This window comes from Piliocolobus tephrosceles, chromosome 5 (assembly GCF_002776525.5).
Source record: "Piliocolobus tephrosceles isolate RC106 chromosome 5, ASM277652v3, whole genome shotgun sequence".
Lineage (NCBI taxonomy): Eukaryota > Metazoa > Chordata > Mammalia > Primates > Cercopithecidae > Piliocolobus > Piliocolobus tephrosceles.
The window spans coordinates 102,687,632-102,710,444 of NC_045438.1; the positions used below are offsets into that span (position 1 = coordinate 102,687,632).

General features: G+C 38.3%; 1 protein-coding gene across 1 annotated transcript; it reads right to left on the reverse strand.

Moving 5' to 3' along the window:
• Positions 1-606: 606 nt before the first annotated feature.
• On the reverse strand, positions 607-4,518 carry LOC113219678. The gene is made up of 3 exons (XM_026446749.2): positions 4,190-4,518; positions 2,811-3,315; positions 607-1,531 (listed from the first exon to the last, which is right to left on the reverse strand). The coding sequence occupies exons 2-3, from the start codon at positions 3,109-3,111 to the stop codon at positions 1,167-1,169; spliced, it is 666 nt and encodes a 221-aa protein (XP_026302534.1). The 5' UTR covers positions 3,112-3,315; positions 4,190-4,518; the 3' UTR covers positions 607-1,166.
• Positions 4,519-22,813: the final 18,295 nt, after the last annotated feature.

Consider the following 22,813-nt stretch of genomic DNA (forward strand, 5'->3'; position numbering starts at 1 on the left):
AACAGCTTATCATTCTCTATTATGGAGCACTGTAAGGCTCCTCCTGCCAACCCTGCTGCGACTATGGATGTGGTTAAGGATATTCTGGCGATTAGGGGCAGGAATACTGCTCGCCTATGTCGTGCGGTTTGAGTCGGGGCAGCCCCTGCCCAGCCTATGAATTCTGCCGGGGTCAGTAGGGTCAGTCGGGGGACTAGGGTAACAGGGATGCACAACTGTCCATCAGAAGTGCTGTTGGATAGAATTTTTAACAGAGTCATATTACACCAGAAGAATATACCAGGAGGAGCATATAGGGGGCCGCTAGGATATGTAACCGATTGGTTGCAGAGGCTGTTGCTATATGCCGAGTAGCAGTAGGGATATTTTTCCTGGTATGGGTCACGGTACAGGGCTACATCGGGTATTGTGACTGTGGATGAATTGAAATCTGTCGTATAGTTGGTGGGAGGGGAGGATAGGGGACGGCAGTTAATGGTGGCCTCCCTAGGGTTGCACACATAAAGCAAGAGGACAGATCGCCTAAACGGGTGAGGTTGGTGAATGCTAGCCCTTCCTGTAATAGGGTCAGCCAGGAGAAGGGCTTTAAGTCTTGTGATAGCTTGGTTTCTTGTCTATGGATTTGTGTATGGATTAGAGGCTGAGTCTGGACTAGGCTCCGCCATAGGTACAGGTGACTACTGGGCCAACTACTACTGGAATCAGAGTAGACCGCCCCATGTTGGGGTGATGTCCATCGGGAGTGCCCCGGATCTGTTACTATCCAAGTGTACATGTTGGGAGTCCCTGTCGGATAGCGGGTCCTGAGGAGTGTAGACCCTTTCCGTGGCTCGTCCCATGCTCTGGCTGGGTGCATCTTACAATAGTTGTACGGGCAGCCTGCATTCTGATGCCACCAATAATGTTTACAATTATATTTAGTCTGATCATATTCAAAACAGATCATGGGTATTCCTGGTTGGGCAATCTGGAAGTTAGTGAAATTGAGGTAAATTGGAGTACTGCACCCAGAGGAGGGGCAATCTGCACTAGCCAGCAGTTTACCTGCCTGGGGGGTTTCCCCGGGGTGAGTTTTGTTCTCATAGAGCCAGAACCTCCAGACATAGGGATTAGACGATGCAGCAGTGAGGGGAGTCAGATGCATAAGGCATAAGAGCATAGGTAAGCTAAACATGGTTACAGGGGTTGCGGCGCAGAGTTAGCTTTAAGGGATTGTTCTTAGCTTTGTCCACAGTCCACGTGGTTGGTGCTTCTGTCGCTGTGGCGATCGGCCCGAGAAGATCGGAGGTTGGGTCCACTGGTTTGACGTGTGTATAGTGGATCCACGAAGCGATGCCCTCTACCTTGAGAGCGGTGGGAGTAGTCAGGAGTACTTGCAGTGGTCCTTTCCACCTGGGTTGGAGAGTCTCTTGCCGGTGGCGCTTGACTAGGACCCAGTCTCCAGGCTGGAACGAATGGGGCGTCGGCGGAGGGCTTGCTTCGTACAGTTCTCGTAGCCGGGGCCAAATTTCCTGGTGAATTTTCTGTAAGGCTTGTAGGGAGAACAAGAGTTCAGAGACGTTTCCGGTTTCAGATTGGAGCAGGTCATCTTTTAGACTGGGAACCAGGGGTGGGGGTCTGCCATACATGATTTCATATGGGGTGAGGCCCAGCCTGTAAGGGGTATTTTGGGCCCAGAACAGAGCGTAGGGGAGAAGTACTACCCAATTAGCGCCAGTCTCCACGGTCAACAAATATGGCAGGCCGATGCTTGGCCAGCCCTAAGCCCCCTGTTTCTGCCCATGCTTCAGGGAAATGCCGGAGCCAAGAATCAATTTTCTGATCAGGGGACTCTTGCCCCTGATGGAGTCTATACTCATCTTCTAAGGTGACGGTCAGGATAGATATTGGCCTGTTTTGGGAGTCAGTTACTTTGGGCCCTTCTGGCTCAAAGTGAATTTGGGCCCCTATTTTTGTTAATAAGTCCCTCCCTAGTAGGGGGCAAGGACTTTCTGGGATGACTAGGAAGGAATGGGATACTCTTCCCGTTCCTAAGTCCACAGTCCTCTGAGTCGTCCAGGGGTATTTTTTTATGCCTGTGGCCCCGTGCACCCAAGATGAGTCCTTGGACATTTTCCCAAGTGGTTTTGTTAGGACCGAGCGTTCTGCCCTGGTGTCGACCAGAAAGTGGACCAGGGACCCCTCCACTTGCAAAGTTACCCTGGGTTCGGGGAGGGGCTCCGAACCCCATCTCCCCTATAGGGAGTCTTGAGTAACGAGGATGGAGGCCTGATCCGCTTGATTGACTGGTTTCTTTTTCTTTGGGCAGTCTCTAATCCAGTGGCCACGTTCTTTGCAATAGGCACACTGATCTTTTTCTAATCTTTGCCTGGTGCCTTGTGTTATCTGTTTCCTGTTTTGGGCATTCCCCGCCTGGGGGAAGGCTGCTACCAAGACTTTGGTCATCTCTTTTGTTGCTCTAAACTGCTTTTCTTCTGGGGTATCTCTATTGTTGTAAACTCGCTGAGCTGTCTGAAGGAGATCCTGAATCTGCTTTCCCTCTAAACCCTCTAATTTCTGGAGCTTCCTTTTAATATCTGGTGCTGCTTGGTTCACAAAGGACATTACTACGGCTGCCTGATTTTCTGGTGCCTCTGGGTCCATAGGGGTGAACTGCCTGAAGGCTGCCATTAGTCTTTCTAGATAAGCGGCCGGACTCTCCGTCTTACCCTGCAATACTGTGTATACTTTAGCTAAATTGGTGGGCTTGCGAGCTGCAGCCCGGAGACCCGCCATTAGAGTCTGGCGATAAATGAGCAGTCATCCCCTACCTTCTGCCATGTTGTAGTCCCATCTGGGTCGGGTTAAAGGAAAAGCCGCGTTGATGAGGTCTAGATTTGCAGTTGGCTGGCCATCATCTCCTGGGACCCGCTTTCTAGCCTCGACCTGGATTCTTTCTTGCTCCTCCGTTGTGAACAGTATTCGGAGGAGCTGTTGGCAGTCATCCCAAGTCGGCTGGTGGGTAAACATGACACTGTCTAACAACGAGGTTAGATCTTTGGGATTATCTGAGAACCAGGCATTTTGGGACTTCCAATTGTACAAATCACTAGTGGAAAAAGGCCAATACATGAGACGGGGGAGCCCGGTATCATCGGGCGATCCTATCTCTCTGAGGGGCAGGGCCACAGTCGAGTCGGGGAGCCGGGAAGCCTGGTCGCGCTGCACTCAGCCTCGTGTTCGGCCGGCCGGCCCCCCTGGATTGCTTTCACTCTCAGCGGCGTCTGCTTCTTGGTCCCCGTGCTCCCCCGCAGAGGCATCCTGGGGGACAGGGGCCTGAGGGGTGGGGTGCGGATAAGGAGGGGTAAGTGTAGGCTCTAACAATAGGGGGTCCTGGCTATCCGGCAGCACGGGGGCCGGGGGAGCAGAGGGGGCCCTTTGTCTTGTAGGTCGCGTGACTAGGACCTTGCAGGGTTCAGGGATGAACGGAGTCATCCAGGGTGGTGGGTTCTCCACGAGATCCTGCCACACTAGAATGTAAGGGATTTGGTTAGGATATCCTGATCCCCCTGGTAGGAAGACCTTATCTTTTACCTTAGCAATAATGGAGAGACAGAAAGTCCCTTCGGAGGGCCACCCTACACCAAAGGTGGGCCACTCCGAACGGCAGAGAGTGATTAGCTTCCTTTTTTTCAGTTCTACACCTAAATCATGCCCACGGGCCTGTACATCTTTGAAATTATTAACAAGGAGGGAGAGCGGCGTGCTCTGGGCGCTGCCCATCTTTGGACGGCTCCCACAACAAGAAGGGAAGGTAAAAATGAGTGTTAAGCAGAGGGGAACAGAGAGATACTGGGCAGGTCTGAGATACCGGGCAGGTCTGACCCTGGAAGAGAAGGAGAGGGTTTTTTTTTTTTTTTTTGAACTCAACACTTAACAACAACAGACTTAGAGACAGACGAAGATAAATGATGAACATTCGCCAGCGCGTGTCGGACCCAATGTCCGACCTGAATCAGTTGGGGCAACCAAATGCGGAGGCCCCCAGATGGGCACCGGGGGACGTCTCCCACCAGTCCCAAGTGGCTGTCTTTTAGCGCGTCCGCCAAGACCGTGCCACCTAGAGTTCAGACCAGTACAGATCACAGATTTCGCGAAATTTCCGAGAGACAGATAAATACAGAGACAAGGACAAAGCCGGCTTACTTACAGATCAAGATCCGTTGACTTGGGGGTCTGGTGGGCTTGGGGGAATCCCAGACGAGCCCCCAGATGTTATGCCCAGACCGTTTATTCCCTGAAGAAGACCACCAGAGTCCGGAGTCAAAGCCAAGCAGCAAGGATCTTTATTACAGGTTTGAACCCGGAGCTCTCACTCACTCGTGCAACGAGCCAGGCAGGAGAGCTCCCCCACTGGGCTCCGAACAGTGTTATATAGTCTGGGGTAAACAGGCACAGAGTCATTGTACAAACTGGATGTATGATTGGCCAATATTTGAACAAAGCGATTCGGCTGATTATGATTGGTTCCCGCCATTTCTGGTATTTCTGTTAATTTTGAAACTCTGATGATGTTTATCAGGGGTTCGCAGGACAGGGCAGGGCTTGTTTTTGCAAACCTGAGGCGGGAAAGCAGTCTCACACAAAGGCAGTTAATCATATTGTGACAGGTTTCACAACAGGCCTAGGCAATACTTAAACGCATCCTGTGACCCTGCCATGCCACAGAAAAACAGGAGCTTACAAGAAAAACAGGAACTTACAACATTTTTACTATATGTTTGTGAGAGCAGGACAAAGTTTTAGCAACGGGGTGGGGGCATCCTGTGTCCTTTCACCTGTAAGACTTATTAGTATTTGGATTTTAAAATGTATACATTTGCTATTTTGAAGCCAAAATAAGGAAGGAAAGAAGGAAGGAAAAGGGGAAGAAAGGAAGGAAGATAAGAGGAGAGAAAAAAGAAAAGAAAGAAAAAAGTTTTTTAAAAAAGAGAAAAAAATAAAAAAAAAAGGCAGGGAGGAAAAGAAGGAAAGAGAGAGAATGAGGGAAGGAAGGTAGGAAGGAGAAGGATAGGGAAGTGAAGGAAGAAAGAAAGAAAGAAGCAAGCTAGCTCTAAGCAAATAATAGAGTGATATGTACTTTAAACCTGCAGGATCACCTATTTGTGCATGTTGAGGGTCTATGGGTAGAGAAGAAGGGGTGGTCAATTATGTATTTTTTTCCTTTCAGGAACTATTAATTCCCAAATTCTTGTGATTACGGTAAAAGAGTTCAACAGCCAGCCCCACCTTCATTGAAACAGAGGAAGCATATACCATAGGCTAACTAGTGTATCTCATGATTCCAGACAAAGTAATTGGCTCAATGATAAAGACATAATTGATATAGATTGATAAGAATACTGGGGGAGAGAGTGTGTCTCATTCTTTTCTCTGGGTCTCTTAGCTGTAACCCTGGAGCTGCTGAGGATCATCTTCGCGATTATATAATAGGAGTCTTCCTGGACTAAAACAAACACAGACGAAATCAGAGTGTAGAAATAGATATAGCTTCAAATATATGAAGATATTGCACATGGATTCAGCCATGCCTAACATGAGTCTAATATTTCTTGGTTATCTTTGCCAATATATATCTTTTGCACTTCAGCTAGTTTGAGTTGGTTTTTGTTAACCTGGCACCAAGAGTTCTAAGTAATACAGAGCCTTATCTCCATTTCCCAGTCTCTTTTCTCTTTGTCCCTGCCTTGTTTGCAACACTAACTCCAGGCACCCACAGTTCTCCTCTATAAAAATCTATGTTGAAACATCATAAACTTTGTTTCGAAGGTCAGTTAATATGTTATCTGGGAATATTTGAATGTTGACTTGACATGAAAGAGAAGGTAAATAATAGGATTTTCTTTTGTATTTGGTTTTATTTGCTTTTGGCTATTTTAATCAACAATCCAGGTGATCATTGTTCAAGCTTTATCTGTTAAATTGCAATTTTATGCAATTCTTTATAAAAGAGGCAGGGGTATGTTTAGTTATTGTGAAATAATTAAAATAAATTAGCAAAAATGCAGATGATCTTTAAACAATTGGCCTCATCATTTCAGTTAAAAACAATTTAATTCAGCCAGTTATTTGTACTTTTTCAGAAACAATATTATATGACTAAAAATTTGCAAATAACAGTCTAATTGGTTTTTAAAAATTCAGATATATATACACATAGTGTACATAACTATATTTTTCAAACTTTCCTCTCAATCATTCTTTAACCCCTCTTATCATTGCTACAAATTTTAAGCCAAGTGAGATACATTTTTTTTTGTTGCTTTACTTTCTCTTTCTTCCCTTCCCTTTCCTCCAGGATGAGGACCCCGATTTTGAGAGAAGGTGATGGTTATGAAGATGTGGGTGGCATTAGCTTCTTGGATTGTTACAATGTTTGACCTACATGTCAGTTTCCTGAGTGAACTTTTCTGGCTAAAAACAAGCAGAAAGAACGCTTAAATAAGTGTCAACAAAGAAGTAAACAACAAAGTTGAAAAGCTTAACTAGATAAATGCATTTGTTTTATTTTACCCATTCTGATTATAATTATGAAACACCTATTATAAATAGGGTGAAATTTTTGGAAACAGCCTAATTATACATGTTTACTGCTGACAGAGCCTTTATTTAGATTTTATATGAAATTTATAATACTTAGTGACTTAGCCTGAAACAACATTTTTGTTTGTGTGTATGAATGAGAGGTTTATCAACTCAGAACTCACAACGAGAGGTTTATCAACATTTTTGCAAATAGTACTCTTATAATCTCCTTCCTGTGATAGGTAAAGGTCAAGCTCAGGAACTTCCTGTTGCTGTTACAGATATAATTTTGTGTGTTCCATTACAGGAAAGACAAAGGTCAAAATGAAACTGAGCCATCACACACTTTATGTGGAGGAAAAATGTCAGAACCAGACAGAGAATAGTGTAATTTATATCCATGATATAGGGGTGACACCATCACTCTTGAATGATACTACAAATTGGTAATGAGGATACCTCTGTGGGTAATGGATGCCAATTTCTCAGCATACAATATTTGTGACATATCCAATTTACGAAGTTCTCCATCTTTAAGTTTCCCCAGAGTTTAAACTTAGTGATAGCTGCTCCTAACTACTCACTCTTGGAATCCAGTATTGTGTGAGAATTGACCTTCAGAATTACAGAGGAAAGAATGAGAAAGAGATGTGCTTTTTTCAAATTAACCTGTAAACATAGAAAAGTTACTTACTTTTATCAATGCCTTGGTTTCATATCTTGCTCTCTCTTCACATCATAGAGTTTTTAAATAATAAACACTTGTTTCTTAAAATAACCATTATTCCATACACTGTTGAAATATAAAGTTGTTATTATTAAGAAAAAACTTCCCAGAGTCACTGAAAGTAGAATTAGAAAATCTTAATTCTTAAGGGATCCCTTATGTGCAAACTGCTTGGGCAATTTGCTTTGATATCAAAGCAACTTCAGATAGATTACTATGCATCCTATTCTAAGGCCTCACCCTCTCTGAAGGTGGAGATTGTATTCATTTCTGCAGAAGCCTCTTTCTGAATATTAGAATCTCTAAGCAAACCTCCTTTATCTTTAGTGTAAATCTCCTTTCAATCACAACTTAAACCTATTTTCCCACCTCATGTAGCTCTCAGAGTATGAGAAAAGCTGGGAAGTACCCTTTTTATAAAAATTTTCTACTTTTTAAATTAGTTGTCATTTAATAACCTTCATTTCAGAAGATTGAATAACCTCAATTTCTTTATTCTTTCTTAATATGTTTTATTACCATTCTACTCATCGTTTTGGCCTGCCTTTTCCAGGGTCTTTTTAAAAATTCTCCAAACTGCTCCTAAAATACGGAAATCAACATTAAACGTATACATAAATATGTAACGTATACATAAACGTAAACATAAATAGCCTATATGGTATAGCCTATTGCTCTTAGGCTACAAACCTGTGCAACATGTTACTGTACTGAATACTGTAAGCAATTGTAACACAATGGAAAGCCTTTGTATATGTAAACATATCTAACATAGAAAAGATACAGTAAAATACAATCATATAATATTATGCGACCACCACTATACATGCGTCTGTTTTTGACTGAAACATTGTTATGTGGTGCATGATTGTTAAGGGCATCATTGCTGGTTCTCATCTAGCCAACTGCTGCTTAAAATAACCTATTACTGACTCATAACAAACTCATGATCTGTTATCATTTCCCACTTTTAAAAAATGTGATCTCAAGGTCTAGCTAGTGTCTTCCACAATTAGAGTTGAGTTTGATTTAGGACACAAATGGTTAGAGATAACTGGCAAGAAATCTTCCTTTTCTTCCAGCCTAACATCAATAACATATTGTACCCGTGTTGGAGAACTGTCAAATTTCTTTATTTTACTTCGGTGAAGATGGCCTCATTAAGAACATTGCATCTTTCAATACTTCAGGAAAAGGAAAGCTGTATTTCAGTCCACTTGATGTTGTGATGTAAAGATACTTTATTAGTCAGAGTTCTCCGGATAGACAGAACCAATGATGGGGTGAGGGTGGAAGCTGGGGATAAAGAGAGAGAGATGAGATAGGATTTATTAGGGGAATTGGCTCATTCAATTACGGAGGCTAAGTCCCACAGTAGACCTCTGCAAGCTAGAGATCCAGAGAGGCCAGGAGCAAGGCTGAGTCCAAGTCTGAAAGCCTCAGAACCAGAGAACCTAATAGCACTAGGTCTGAAGCCAAAGGCCCGAGAACCCAGAGGCCACTGGTTCAAGTCCAAAGGCCAGAGAGCCTGGGATTCTGATATCTAAAGGCAGGAGAATACAGTTGTCCAAGCTCCAGGAGAGAGAGAAAGAATTTGTCTTTCCTCTGAATTTTTGTTCTACTCGATACCCGACTGATTGAACAGTGCTTGCCTACGTTGAGGGTAGATCTTCCTCACTCAGTCCACCAACTCACATACCAATCTCCTCTGTAAACACCCTCACAGATGTACCCAGAAATAATGCTTTACCAACTTTGTAGGTATACCTTAATTCAGTCAAATGGACACCTAAAATTAACCATCACAGATACCTTCTCAATAAATAGAAGAAAGCCAGTGGTTATGTTAAAAAAATTCCAGCCTGAAACTCTTTTCAAACTTCATATATATATTATATTATGTACATATACACACAGATAATTTGTACACAACTGTATTTTATTAATACACTTGCCAATATATTTGCATGTTTATTGTGCATCTTTGGATTGCTAGGCATTGTGTAGAAGGAAAGTATATTCCTTTGATGTCCTATCACTTTGCCACATTGCAGCACGACACAAATAGAATATGGATCTATATAGTCATATGTATTTTAAATATATAAATATCATGATTTTGCTTTTTCTATTCTGGACTTTACTTTTCAAGTTATTTTTATTAAGGAAATCCAGGTAGATATACAGAGCATTGTATGTCTCAGACACATGAATCTGCATGTAAGATATCTCACTCCTTTCCGAGCTCCTGTTTTTTTCTAAATGAGCTTGAATTTGGGAAGATTTTTAATGAAAGAGAAATGATGGTTTAACAGATGGCAGATGGGAGCTTGTTCTGGCTTTCTGAAATAGCATAAATTGTCCTGTAAAACATCTATAGAAGGAGAGAGGCAGAAGGAAAGATGAGTGATATTTCTTGATTAGCGTGTTGGAAGCAGGTGGGAAAAATGGTGGAGGTGATATTGGTGGGCAGGGTGGGGAGAGTAACATGGACACCCAGACTGATTGGCAATATAGGATGGAGTGCCACTGAACTTTTGAGGAGGAAGATAGTTTCTGCAGCAGCAAAGGAAGAAGAACTAATTATTTAGTAAGTGAAAAGAGAACTATAGAAAGTAAAAAGGAGACTTAGCATATGGTGAATATTCAGCCCGCAAGAAAGCATGCCAGCAACCCTTTCTAACTTCCCATTGTTAATTTCCCCACCTAGGAGTAGGCCTCTGATTTAAGTGCAATGAAAAGCAAGTTAACAGAAGAGTCTATACTTTTTAAAATCAAATATTCATCAGCATTCCAACACATGCATTCTACAGCTACATGGTACTGTGTTTACAATTGTGAACAAAATAGTGACGGTCCCAGTCCTTGTGGAGCTTCTAGTTTAACTCCTTAAGTTTAACTTAAAAAGTAAGTAAACAAGTAAGTACTTTACAAACTGTGCTAGATGCTCTGAAGGGGAAATAGCAATGTGCAGCAAGAGAGACTACATGGAAATGTAGAGGGGCGAGAAAACTGCTTTATAAAGAATGGTAAGAGAAGATTTTAGGAGGAGGTGATACTTGAGATTAGACATGAAATTAGAGAAGTTGGCGTTCAGGGAAAAGAGTTCTGGTTAGAAGGAAGAGCCTTTGTGATAATTTTAAGGAAGGAAAAAGCTTAGTGTGTTTCAGAGGTTAATGAAAGTCAGTGTGTCTGGAACATGGGGCTTAAGGAGAAGGGTGAGACATGAAACTTCGCCAGATCACACTGGGCCTTCTAGACCATATTTTTTAAAAAAATTATTTTATTCTAAGTGAAACAAGAGGTGACTGGCGGGTTTTTAGCAGGCATCTGGCATGGCCAGAATTATATTTTTAAATGAGTGTTTTGGCCATTGCATTAAAATGAATGAGGTAAAATAGGCAGGATTATACATAGATATGAGTATTTAGGCAAAAAGTGATGATGGATTTCATTATGGCAATGACAGTTGCGATAAAGAGAAGTGAATGAAATCAAGATATGCTTGTAGTTAAACTGACAGGACTTGGAAATGGATTAGATATAAGTGATAAGCAAAAAATGAGGAATCAAAAACAATTCTCAGATTTGAGCAACTGGATAAATGGGAAAAAGTTGTGGGATTGAGAATTATAGGCAGTATTTTTTAGAAAAATGAAATTTGAAATACCTGTAAGATATCCAATTGGAGATGTCAAACAGCTGCTTAATATGTGAGTTCAGAGGAAATGTCTGAGTTATAGATAGAAATTATTGACATATAGAGGGTATATGAAACATTTATGAAGATATACATAATACATCATACACTTATTCTGTGAATATGAAATATGCAGGATATAAAATCAAATATATTTTACCATAAAATTAAATTGGCCATCTTTGATGTCCCAGGTGAAAGCTTTAGCTTTCACTCTAGAATGGGCATTAGTACTTAGTCAGATTTCACTTAAACAGATATTTGTGGAGATATCAGAATACATTTGAAGACAGAAGACTTAATAGGTTTTTAAGATGATGTTCTACCTGGTAAAAAGTGAGAGAGAATTCAAGTAGCATTCTCCAATGCAAAGTTTTAGCCCTCATCAATTTTTCATTTGCTTCCTTACTTCTGCTGTTGGGCCCAGAGGGTGTGGTGTGTGTGTGTGTGTGTGTGTTTTCTTCTTTAACCCTTTCCTGGTTAAGGACGTGTTCTCTATTATTAAGTCACCAATTAGGATCCCTGCCTTATTTTTCATTTCTCTTGGCTATTATAATAGCAATCACAATTGTATTTTGGAGCAATCTTTTATCCCTTCAAATTATTTTTGAAAACACTATTTCTTAGTACACTTCTGTGCAAAATAACACTTTTATGGATGCAAGAATGAAAGAGCAGGTAAATTGATGGCATTGTCAGATGTTGTTTATTTAAACAATCACTTAAATGATTTGATAGGTAGAGTATCTTAGCTGGTGAGTTCATTGCATTTGTTTTTTAAAGAATAGAATGGCAAATAATGAGTTCATGGTCAGAGGAAAGTTAAACTTCATTTATTCTAAAGGCTGAGAGACTGAATCCTAGATAGCTGGACTTCAGTCTATCTAACTATATAACTGGGTAAGTATATAACTATATAAATAAATATATATAACTAAATATTACTGTATATAAACTGTATAAATAGCTATATAATTATAGATAACTTCATATATAAAGCTACATGTTTGCCTCTCTATCAGTCTTAGAACGTCAACCATTTTACATAAAATATTTTGAAACAAATCTTTCATCTTAATCAGATAAAACCAAGTATAATTTGATCTTTTCTAGATGATTTAGGATCAACATTATAAACATTTATTATTGTACTACACTAGAGTAATGTGAGGCCTACCTGCCAGAAGCTATGAAAAGTTTGCATTCTGACCTCTCCACAAGAAGGCCACAGGGGAGTGCACTCTTGCCTTTGTCTGCTTTCAATATTCCTTATTATCCTGTTCCTTACCACAACTTTTTTCTTAACTTCTTTATTTGCTTATTTCTCATTGGTCTCAGCAGACTAAGTCAATGTTTAAGGAACTTAATTTTATTAAACCCACAGATTCCTCAGGGCGCAGTGGCTCACACCTGTAATCCTAGCACTTTGGGAGGACAAGGTGGGCAGATCACTTGAGGATGGGAGTTGGAGACCAGCCTGGCCAACAAGGTGAAACCCCATCTCTACAAAAAATACAAAAATTAGCCAGGTATAGTGGCATGCACCTGTCATCCCAGTTACTTGGGAGGCTGAGGCAGGAGAATTGCTTGAGCCTGGGAGGCAGAGGTTGCAGTGAGCCAAGATTGCGCCATTGCATTCCAGCCTGGGCGACAGAGTGAGATTGTCACAAAAAACAAAAACAAAACAACAACAACAACAAATTCATAGATTTGAGTACATTTAAATCTATTTTGGTTGCTTTTTTGTCTATTTGGTTTTTATTGAGTTCCTTACCTTTGTTTAGAGACGTGAGTTATAAGAGTAATATAAATTCATCACATTACTCACCTATCTACTTGCAGAATAATTCTAGGTTATTTATATCTAGATTCTTATTTGGACTCTCCTCATGTTGTCAAAATCCTAAGCTGAGATAGTGATATAAAAACTGTCTGAAAATATTAAACTCTATAAGGCTATAAACAGAGCTAATTTTTTGCCAATATGGGTTGCCATATGGGTTGATTCCAGGAATGCAAGTGTGATTTAATATATTTTTAAAATCAATAAATAGAATTCACCAAAGTAACAGATTAAAGGATAAAAATAGTACAACTATTTCAATAGGTGTAGATAAATATTTGCTAAAACTCAACACATGTTCTTGATAAAAATTCTCAGAAAACTAGAAATAAAGGGTAATTTTCTAAATTTTATAAAGAGTATCTATTTAAGATCCTACAGAACACAATATACTTAATGGTGAGATATTGAATGTTTTCTTCTGATGTTGGAAAAATGTCAAAGGTGTCAACTCTTATAACTTCTATTTAGCATTTACATTAGAAAGGCAATAAAACAAATATAAAAGGACACGTATAATGATTCAAAAGGAAGAAGGAAAACAGTGACATGATTACATTCTTAGAAAATATTTAAAAACTACAAAAATAATATAAATAAATAAAGTTAGTAGGCTCCTGAATACAAGGTCAATATACAAGGATAATTATATTTCTATTTACAAGCAAAAAACAATTAAAAATTAAATTGAAAGCAGTATCATTTACAATGGCACCAAAAAATCATATAGCTAGAAATAAATTAGTAAAGGTATACAAAACACTACAAAATATTGCTGAGAGAAATTAAGAAAAGCCAATATAAATAAAATGACATTCTATGTTCATGGATTAAAAAACGTAATATTGATAAGATGCTGTAATATTGATAAGACACAGATTTTCCCAAATTGATCTGTAGATTGAATTCAATCACAATCAAAATGTGATTGAATTTGATCTGTAGGTCAATTTTGAGAAAACTGAAATTGATCTGTAGATTAGATTCAATCACAATTAATATACTCATAAACTTTTCTATGGTAGAAGTTGCCAAGTTGACCCTAAAACTTATATGGAAATTTAAAGGACCCAGAATAGGAAAGACAATCTTTTCTAAAAAGGAAAAAAACAGAAAAACATACTACCAAATATAAAAACTTACAGCATTTACCTTTCAGTGGATACTGACTAGGAGGAGGATGGAAATAGTATGTATCTTTGTCTGTATGTTCTGTATGTTGGTTACATAGGCATATACATATGCAAAAATTAGTCAAGCTGAACACTTCATATTTGTGTATTTTACTGTATATACATTGTACCTTAACCTAAAAATAGCATAAAATTGGTAATAGGGATGCCTTGATAATCTGGAATATGCATTTTGTTACAGAGAAGTTCACCGACAAAATTATAAAGCACACACGTAATCCACCACCATGACAGGAAGAATGTACTCCCAAAGAACAGAAAATAATAGAGCAATATGAAAAGATGGACCAGGAGCGGTGGCTCACGCCTGTAATCCCAGCACTTTGGGAGACCGAGGTGGGCGGATCATGAGGTTAGGAGATCGAGACCATCCTGGCTATCACAGTGAAACCCCGTCTCTACTAAAAATAGAAAAAAAGAAAAAAAAATTAGGGGGCATGGTGGCGGGCACCTGCAGTCCCAGCTACTCGGGAGGCTGAGGCAGGAGAATGGCGTGAACCCAGGAGGCGGGGCTTGCAGTAAGCTGAGATCGCACCACTGCACTCCAGCCTGGGCGACAGAATGAGACTCTGTCTCAAAAACAAAACAAAACAAAAAAGTAAATAAAAATAAAAATGTTAATATAACTATGTTTAAACTGAGAAGAATAAATCATAAATCAAAGGTCTATCAAAGAGAAAAATGAAGACATAGAATCCATAAAATAATGACAAAATATATTCTGTCTATCTATCCATCCATCATCTATTTATACCTATCTCTTCCCTCCAGGTCTGTTTAAATCTAAAATTTATGATCTGTTTCTTTATCCCACTAAATTGCCCTCATGAATTATTAAAGAGATTAAAGAATTTTAATTTCCATGTTGTTGGTGTTTAAGTTTTTAGAGTTAGCTCTTAATGAAAGAAAGAGTAAGTATAAATCAGAAAGTTGAATACTTTTTATTATCAAGTCTAAGAAAACTGAATTTACTTTATATTTTTATTTCAAACCCTTTCATGTCTTTTTTCTTTAAGAAAATGGTCCTATATATCTTGTTATAAAATATAGTGCCTATAAAATTGAAAGTATCTATAAAGTGCAAATATTCTTGCATATATTATTTCTAAAAGTATCAAGGTATTGGCCGAGATACAAACTAATGACATAGTAGCTATCAAATGTTTTCAAATATAAATAGTTGAATCCAAATATATTATAAAATTAGACTCTTTTTATCTTAAATTATAATCCTTAGGTATAAGTTGACAATTACAAGCTTATTTTTAAAACTGTGTCTTTTTAAACATAAATATTAATCTTTTCCTGCAAAATAATAGTATAATAGGTAAAACATATAAACATGGTCAACACAGTATTTTGCTGTTTCTGGTACATGTACCCCAAAATATTTTAATCTATTGTGGCATTCTAATTTGGAATGTGTGACCTGAACTGTACAAAGAAAGGTTGTAGAATTAGCACGCACCTTGTAGTTATTCTGAAGTAACAGAAATAAAATATTTACAAGGTCTCAAAAGAGTTTATTCTTCTTATACCAGTGTGCAGGATCCTAGGTCATAAGAATCCAGTAATGTAGCTATAAAAATAAATCAAAATGCAAATATTGGCCTTATACCCAGAAGATAAATCACTTGAAAGGCTCAGCAGTATAATGAACCGAAAATTCAAGAACTTGTCAGGATATATTCTTGTCTTATGACACTGACAAAACCATAGATTCAGACTAGAGGATATAGTTGCCTTTTGTTTTTGTTTTGGAAATTGTTACTAAGGGTTATTTATGAAGAATATTAAAGCTAGATGAATTTTAGTGATGAATGCTATAATTTGAAAATGTTGAATATAGTTTAGTTCCTTTCTTCTGTATCCTGAAGATTGTTGGTAAAGCTGCTCTCAGACCCAGAGAATATAGTTAATCCGTGAGAGATAACATCAATGTTTTCATATATTTTCCTTAACACTTCATCTATGATTAGTGTTAACTACTCTGCAAGGCAGACTGTCATACATTGCAGTAGAGACAGCCAGGATTCATCCAGGGAGACCCAGGAGGTGAGTTACCTAGGTTGGGGATATACTCCTAAGAAATTTGATTCCTAGGTTTGGGAAAATTAGTCCAGTATTAGGAGCACTGAGGGAAGCAAAGGCCTTCTTGCATTAACAGCTGACATTGTCATATCTGGCTCTCTCATAGTAAAGAATGATGATTGATTTTATTAATTTTAGTTTTTACACATATTTTGAAGGACAATCAGGGTTGGATAACTTCTAGATACCTAGTTTTATCCGTTAGGAAGGAAAAATCACGGATTTTGGATCTGAGGCTTGGATTTAAGACAAAGAGAGTAACACCCAATCATGAAGCCCTTCTGTCCTCACTTTCCATATTGTTCAAAAACCCCTTAACGTACAGGTAGAGGAATAATGATAATAATAGTATCTATTATTGAACATTGACTAGCAAAACCTTGTCTTAACTTAGCTGATCAAATAAAGTTGATCGATGTGGACTTATTTCAGTCTAAGTTTTTTTGTTTTTTGCTTTTGTTGTTTTATTTTTGCATAAAGCTATAAAGCATGTTTATATTTATGTTCACATTTTTTATATAAATCCATATAAACTTTACATTGTAAAGTAAAGTTTAAAGTGAACAGTAGCTGTGCCATGTCTTTTATGGTTCAATGTGAAGCCCAGGGTAATGTTGTCATTTAAATTATTTTTGAAACTGGTGTCACTTATTACTAGTTTTGTAATTTTGGGCCCATTCCCTATCTCTCTGACCGTGCTTCTTCATTTGCAGAATGAAGGTAATAATTTTACCTACTTCATTGGGTTGTTGCAACACATTTAGTACAATCTGTGACAAGGAGTAATACACAGCAATAGACAGCTGTTTAAGATTACTCTTTCTCGTCTCAAAATTTTAGCAAGGTCTTATTTTTGCAAACAAAATTTCCAGAGGCCAGGGATCATATTTAAAGAGAAGTCTCTTGGTAAACTTTCCAACATTACACAATGTGCCTGAAGACTTCTGATAAATGCTGTTTGATTGCGTGATTCTGAATGATCAGGTAAGAAGGATTAAAAAATGAGCTTTCCGGTACATTAGATGAATGAGTCAGTAGAAAGTACAGCAGTAATAAATTCAATGATTCCATGGCATAATTTAGCAGGCTTTCAATGATCTGCTACCTGTTCTTTAGTAATGGTGTTGCCTTTCCTTAGCCACATTTACTGCTGACATTAAGCGGGGGAATTAAATTCCTGTGATTATCAACGCTGTATTACTTAGTATCAAAAGAATGTGTGTTAGAAAGGGACTTCTGAGACCAGAACAGCAAGGGGCTCTCACTTTTAGGGGGCAGCATAGAGACCCTTTGTTGAACATAAAATGTTTTTGGCAGCTATTCAGACATTTCAATTCTATCTTTCCTTTGCAAAATAAATAGGCTCTCTGCAAATTTGTACAGAATTTTGTGCTTCTCAAATAAAAAAAAAAGAAGAAGAAACCCAAAACATTGGGATGGTATGAGAGAGAAGCTTATGATAATATATTAACTTTTAGCTCTGCAGAAGTAGAAGACCTTCACATTCTAATTTTGAGCATCTTCTAATTGTTCTCTTTAGAATAAACATTGTGGTTCCATTTTAGATCCTGGCATCTAATTCTCTTAAGATATTTTTATCATCCTATTCAATGAGAAACACTAAAGTCTTGCAATGAGCTAATCTATAATTTACAAGTTCCTGTATTTTTTTTTTTTTTTTTTTTTTTTTTTTTTTTTTTTTTTTTTTTTTTTACTTCTTCAGCTATCTAGCTGTATACAGCAGGATAATTCTTTATGTTTACTTGATTCTAAGGCTTTCTGTTACTTCCTACGCTCCAACTTTTCCAAAATCACATTCCTGATATAAAGCTTAGCTATTATATTCAAAATGAATAGAAAATTCTTTTGTTTTGATCATTTCATAATAAGCCCTTGAGAATAAGCCCTCCTTGAGATTATTGTAGAGAATGACTCATTATGGCTAAAGAACATACATCTATATCTATAATATTTCAAGATCGCACATACATTTCAATATTACTTATGTTTATGTAGCACATCCATACACAAAGCAAGAAATGTATTTAGCAGCAAGTATTGTATAGACATATTAACTTCATGGAGTAGGAGAACAGATGTCTTCTGGATATACATCACACATTAAGGAAATTCTAGCCTTTCCTGTTTTACATGGGGAGAAACAGAAGGACCATACTCCAATTGCCAACATCTATTCTGTTTGCTAGTTTCACTTTAACTCCTGGTATTCCTGGAAATAGATAAGAAAGAATGAATAACGTGTTGGATTTATAGTCCATCTTTTAATTCTCTCTTTTTCAACTCATTATTATTTAAATGTATTTCTGGAAAGTGGAATGCGGTCTATTTGAAACCTTGCTTTGCTTATAATTGAATCTTTTGTGGAGCCCTCTTTTCCTCCTCTTATGAAAGTCAGAATAATATTTTATTTCTGTGATTTTTAATTTTTACCTGCATCTCCTGTTTTCTCTTTCATTCTTTTTGTCTCATCCAGATTTATTGTTGTTATTGTTCTGCCACCATTACACTTTAAAGAAAAAAATTAAAGGTAGTTTTATTATTATAAGTACAACACTGCCCACTAATTTCCTACTCAAATGCCATTCTTTCCTACTTTCACAGAAGAAAACCTGAAATTTACTTCAACTAAAGACTCCAGTTCTCAGCTTGCAGATGGTGGTGGCCATGATATGTTGTGTGGGGCTTCTGGGAAAGATCCTCAAAGGGGCTGAGTCAACTAGGAAGGAGATGTGTCCTTCACCTACCTTCTACCATCCTTTTCCTGCTACAAATGCAGATAGAATGGACTATGAGGTGACCCCTGAGGGAGAAAGCCATATTCTACTAGTGGAGCTGGGTCACTCTTGTCTCTGATGTTGCCATATCTCCTCTGAACCTTTTTTTAGTAAGAGAAATAAACTTTTGCCTTGCTTAGGCCATGTAGTTGGGTTTTCAGGGAACTCAAACACTATATACACATATATTCAGAATTTGTTTTGAGTGCATATTGGCTCACTGTAACTTCCATCTCCTGGGCTCAACTGATTCTCCCACATTGGCCTCCTGAGTAGCTGGGGTGACAGGTGCACATAACCTCATTTTACAATTTTTTTGTAGAGATGAGGTCTCATTATATTGCCCAGGATGGCCTCGAATTCCTGGCCTCAAATGACCTTCTTGCATCAGCCTCCCAAAGTCCTGGGATTGCAGGTATTAGCCCAATGTCGACAAAGTTTTCTTGATTGTTGGCATTTTTCTTTTAACATTAAAAGATAGGGACACAGGAAAAAGGATGAATATTGGGTGTTATTGAAAATAAAGAGAGGTATTCTGCTTTGCATAAGTTGTTTTGGGGGTGTTGGTAGTGCATCTGATTGAAGTTGTGCAGTATTTCTTGGTCTCCCAAGAGAGGTGTGGGCCCTCTTTATGCTGAGAGAAGAAAATATTAGAACTACTATTTGTATGTAATTTTATTTTTTAGAAAACAAGCTTTACCAAACATCACCTGTGGATGAGTGGGTCTGGCTGCCTCATGTGGTTCCTGTGTCTTGTATCAGAATGTATTATGTACAGTAAAGGAGGTTTCCTGTACCAAGAGTTTAATTTTGCACCAAGTATGGGCTGACAGTGGTAGCTTATGTGTCTAATCAGGGCTCTGCTAGACAATGACATTATGGGATAAATGAATTTACAGGATTTATTATTGACCTTTAACTAAAGAAGGTAGCCCGGGAAATGGACAAGAGGCCTAAAATATTATTATTATTTTTTTTTTTTTGAGACGGAGTCTTGCTCTGTGGCGCGAGCTGGAGTGCAGTGGCCAGATCTCAGCTCACTGCAAGCTCCGCCTCCCGGGTTTACGCCATTCTCCTGCCTCAGCCTCCGGAGTAGCTGGGACTACAGGCGCCCGCCACCTCGCCCGGCTAGTTTTTTGTATTTTTAGTAGAGACGGGGTTTCACCGTGTTAGCCAGGATGGTCTCGATCTCCTGACCTCGTGATCCGCCCGTCTCGGCCTCCCAAAGTGCTGGGATTACAGGCTTGAGCCACCGCGCCCGGCCGCCTAAAATATTAATATGGGGATTATAGTTCAAAATATTTATAAGCACACATGCACCATAAGAAAGTGTTAGAGCTGACACTTCTCCTATTAGGAGGTTTTTCAGCCACATTGCATGGTTAAAATGATGATTATCTACTCAGATCTGACAGAGTTTGCCAAATACATTCACAATTATCCACCTGTAAGTTTTGTATTAATGGCTAATGACAAAATAACAATGCAAAGACTATAATGAAAAAATAAACATTAGGTACTAGGCTTAGTACCTGGGTGACGAAATAATCTGTACAACAAACCCCCATGACACAAGTTTACCTATATATTAAATAACAAACCTGCGCATGTACCCCCAAACCTAAAATAAAAATAAAAAGAAAGAAAATGGACATTTGGAAATCTTTTCATTGTTTCAATAATGAATGTATTAAGTGTGCCTTTGTTAAAGAGTCACACACACATACATGTAAGAACCTTGAAAACAGAATTTTCCAAACAGGTTAAAAATATTTCATACTTTAGTGGTTACTTCAACCCACTTGTTAAAAATATAATCAAGCAACATGGTCTAATACGTTTTCAATGACAACTGTTTGACATCAGAGAAAATGGGTATTTACTAGCTGAACATTTGCTTTTAATGTTGGCCATAACCAAATGAAAGATACCTCATATAGCTATCAAAATAAACTTAACTTAGAATCTGACCTAGAACCTATTATATAACAAGATATTAAATAAAAATTTAAAAAAGACAGCATATTCAACCATATTGTACTCAATATTGTATTTAAAATAGTATTCATTTCATATTATTCTATTTTGTATTAAATTGTATGCAATATAGTCACATAAAATTATACATAAATAAATATACATGTATTAGGACTATGTGATGAAGATTTTTGTACTAATAGAAGAATATTATAGAAAAAGCTTGAAGACTGTTGATTCAGTAGAAAATTGGAGGTTAGAATGAGAGATTCCCTTTTGGTGGATAACTGGAGGATTAGAGTCATTCAGGAATGGCATGTTAAATGACAAAAGGACTGATCAAAGTGCTCCTCTGTCTCATGACTATTTGGAATCTATACAGTAGAAGCATATGAGAAACATAATCCACAGACTCTATAGTAGAAACTAGTATGAAAATGCAAAGGGTTCTGTGTCCAGCAGTCCTCAGTTTCAATTCTGCTTCCACCATTTCCTAGTTTATACTCTGGTCAATTTATTTCTCAGAAACTCAGGCTCCATATACATAAAATGCAAATAATAACTAATTCTTTGAATTACTTTGAGCATTTCTGAGATGATATGTGTGGGATACTTAGCTTCCTGCCTGGCATGCAGCAGGTAACCAACAAATGACAGTATTTGTTATGGCATTTACTCAGTATGATGTCATTGAGAAACTGAATTTCCTAATAGTTATCATATGAGGCTGAATTTCATTTGAGAATAGGAGTCATTCTCATTTCTTTTGCTTTATTTTCATTATCACAGTGATGTGAGCTGGCATTTGCTCAAATTTTGTGGTTTTGGATGGATATATTTCTCTTCTGTAGGTAGGGATCTAAAAGATTCATATTATCTGTGGTATTCTTCCCAAAAGCTTATGTTTAATTTTATGTCTGATCCCAGTCCATCTTGCATCTCAAATCCTTTTACTAGACATCACATCCCTTTTATTATTCCCCTTTGCTATGTATTAAATTACATTGCTTTATAAAAATATTCCAGTGCACTTTTATCTTGTGCTTTAATCTCTCCATCCATCCCCATTGTGCTTAAGACACTACTTTTATACCAGCTGTTCTTTGGACAGAACCCTGCTGCCAAAAAGTGCTGCCCACCTACCAGGAAATCTTGAAAACATCTTTTGTAGGCTTTCCAGTTTATGTGCAGATGCTAAGAAATTCATATTTTCTCAGCCCCAAGGGTCCTGATGCTATTCAGAAAACCCAGTCCTCAGCCAAGCTCTGTGCTTAATTATTTCTGTCAGTTACTTGTCAGCAGAAGTGGTGCACTCACCTTTGGCTTTTCATCTATAAACCTGAGTCTGAAAGGAGATAGTCAGGAGGTTGAAGTTAAGTGTAATGGCAGGCTGATCTGAGTCTCTAGAGATCTCCAGATGTCCCCTTCCCATTCCCATCTCCTGGAAGTATCCTCTCCTTGTGAGACTCCTGTAGTTATTATTTTCATCTCCCCGGAAGCCCTGGAGCCTTTTCTGACACCCAGCTCTCAAACCCCGTGTCATAGGTGGGAGGGAGGGAGGAATTGTCTGCAGCAGCTGCTCTTTTTTCAATGGTAGGAGATTTTAAAATTCCTTTTTAAAAAGTTCAAATGGAATAGTCTTTGCTTATTTATTTGTTTACAAACTATTGGTATTACCTATTTTATTTATTTCTATTTTCTTTTCACTAAGATCTTAGGCCAGACTCTCTAGGACTAACTCAAGGGAAAATTAGACAGATGCTCACAGCATTACACCCTGTCAGTGTTTCCTAAACCTGGCTGCACAGCAAAATCATTTGGGAAAGTTTTTATTCTTTAATTATATCTTCTGAAACTGAAACTTAAGTTCTTAGAAATTACTGAATGAGATGTCTGAGATGGGGCCTAAGAATCCTCACCAAG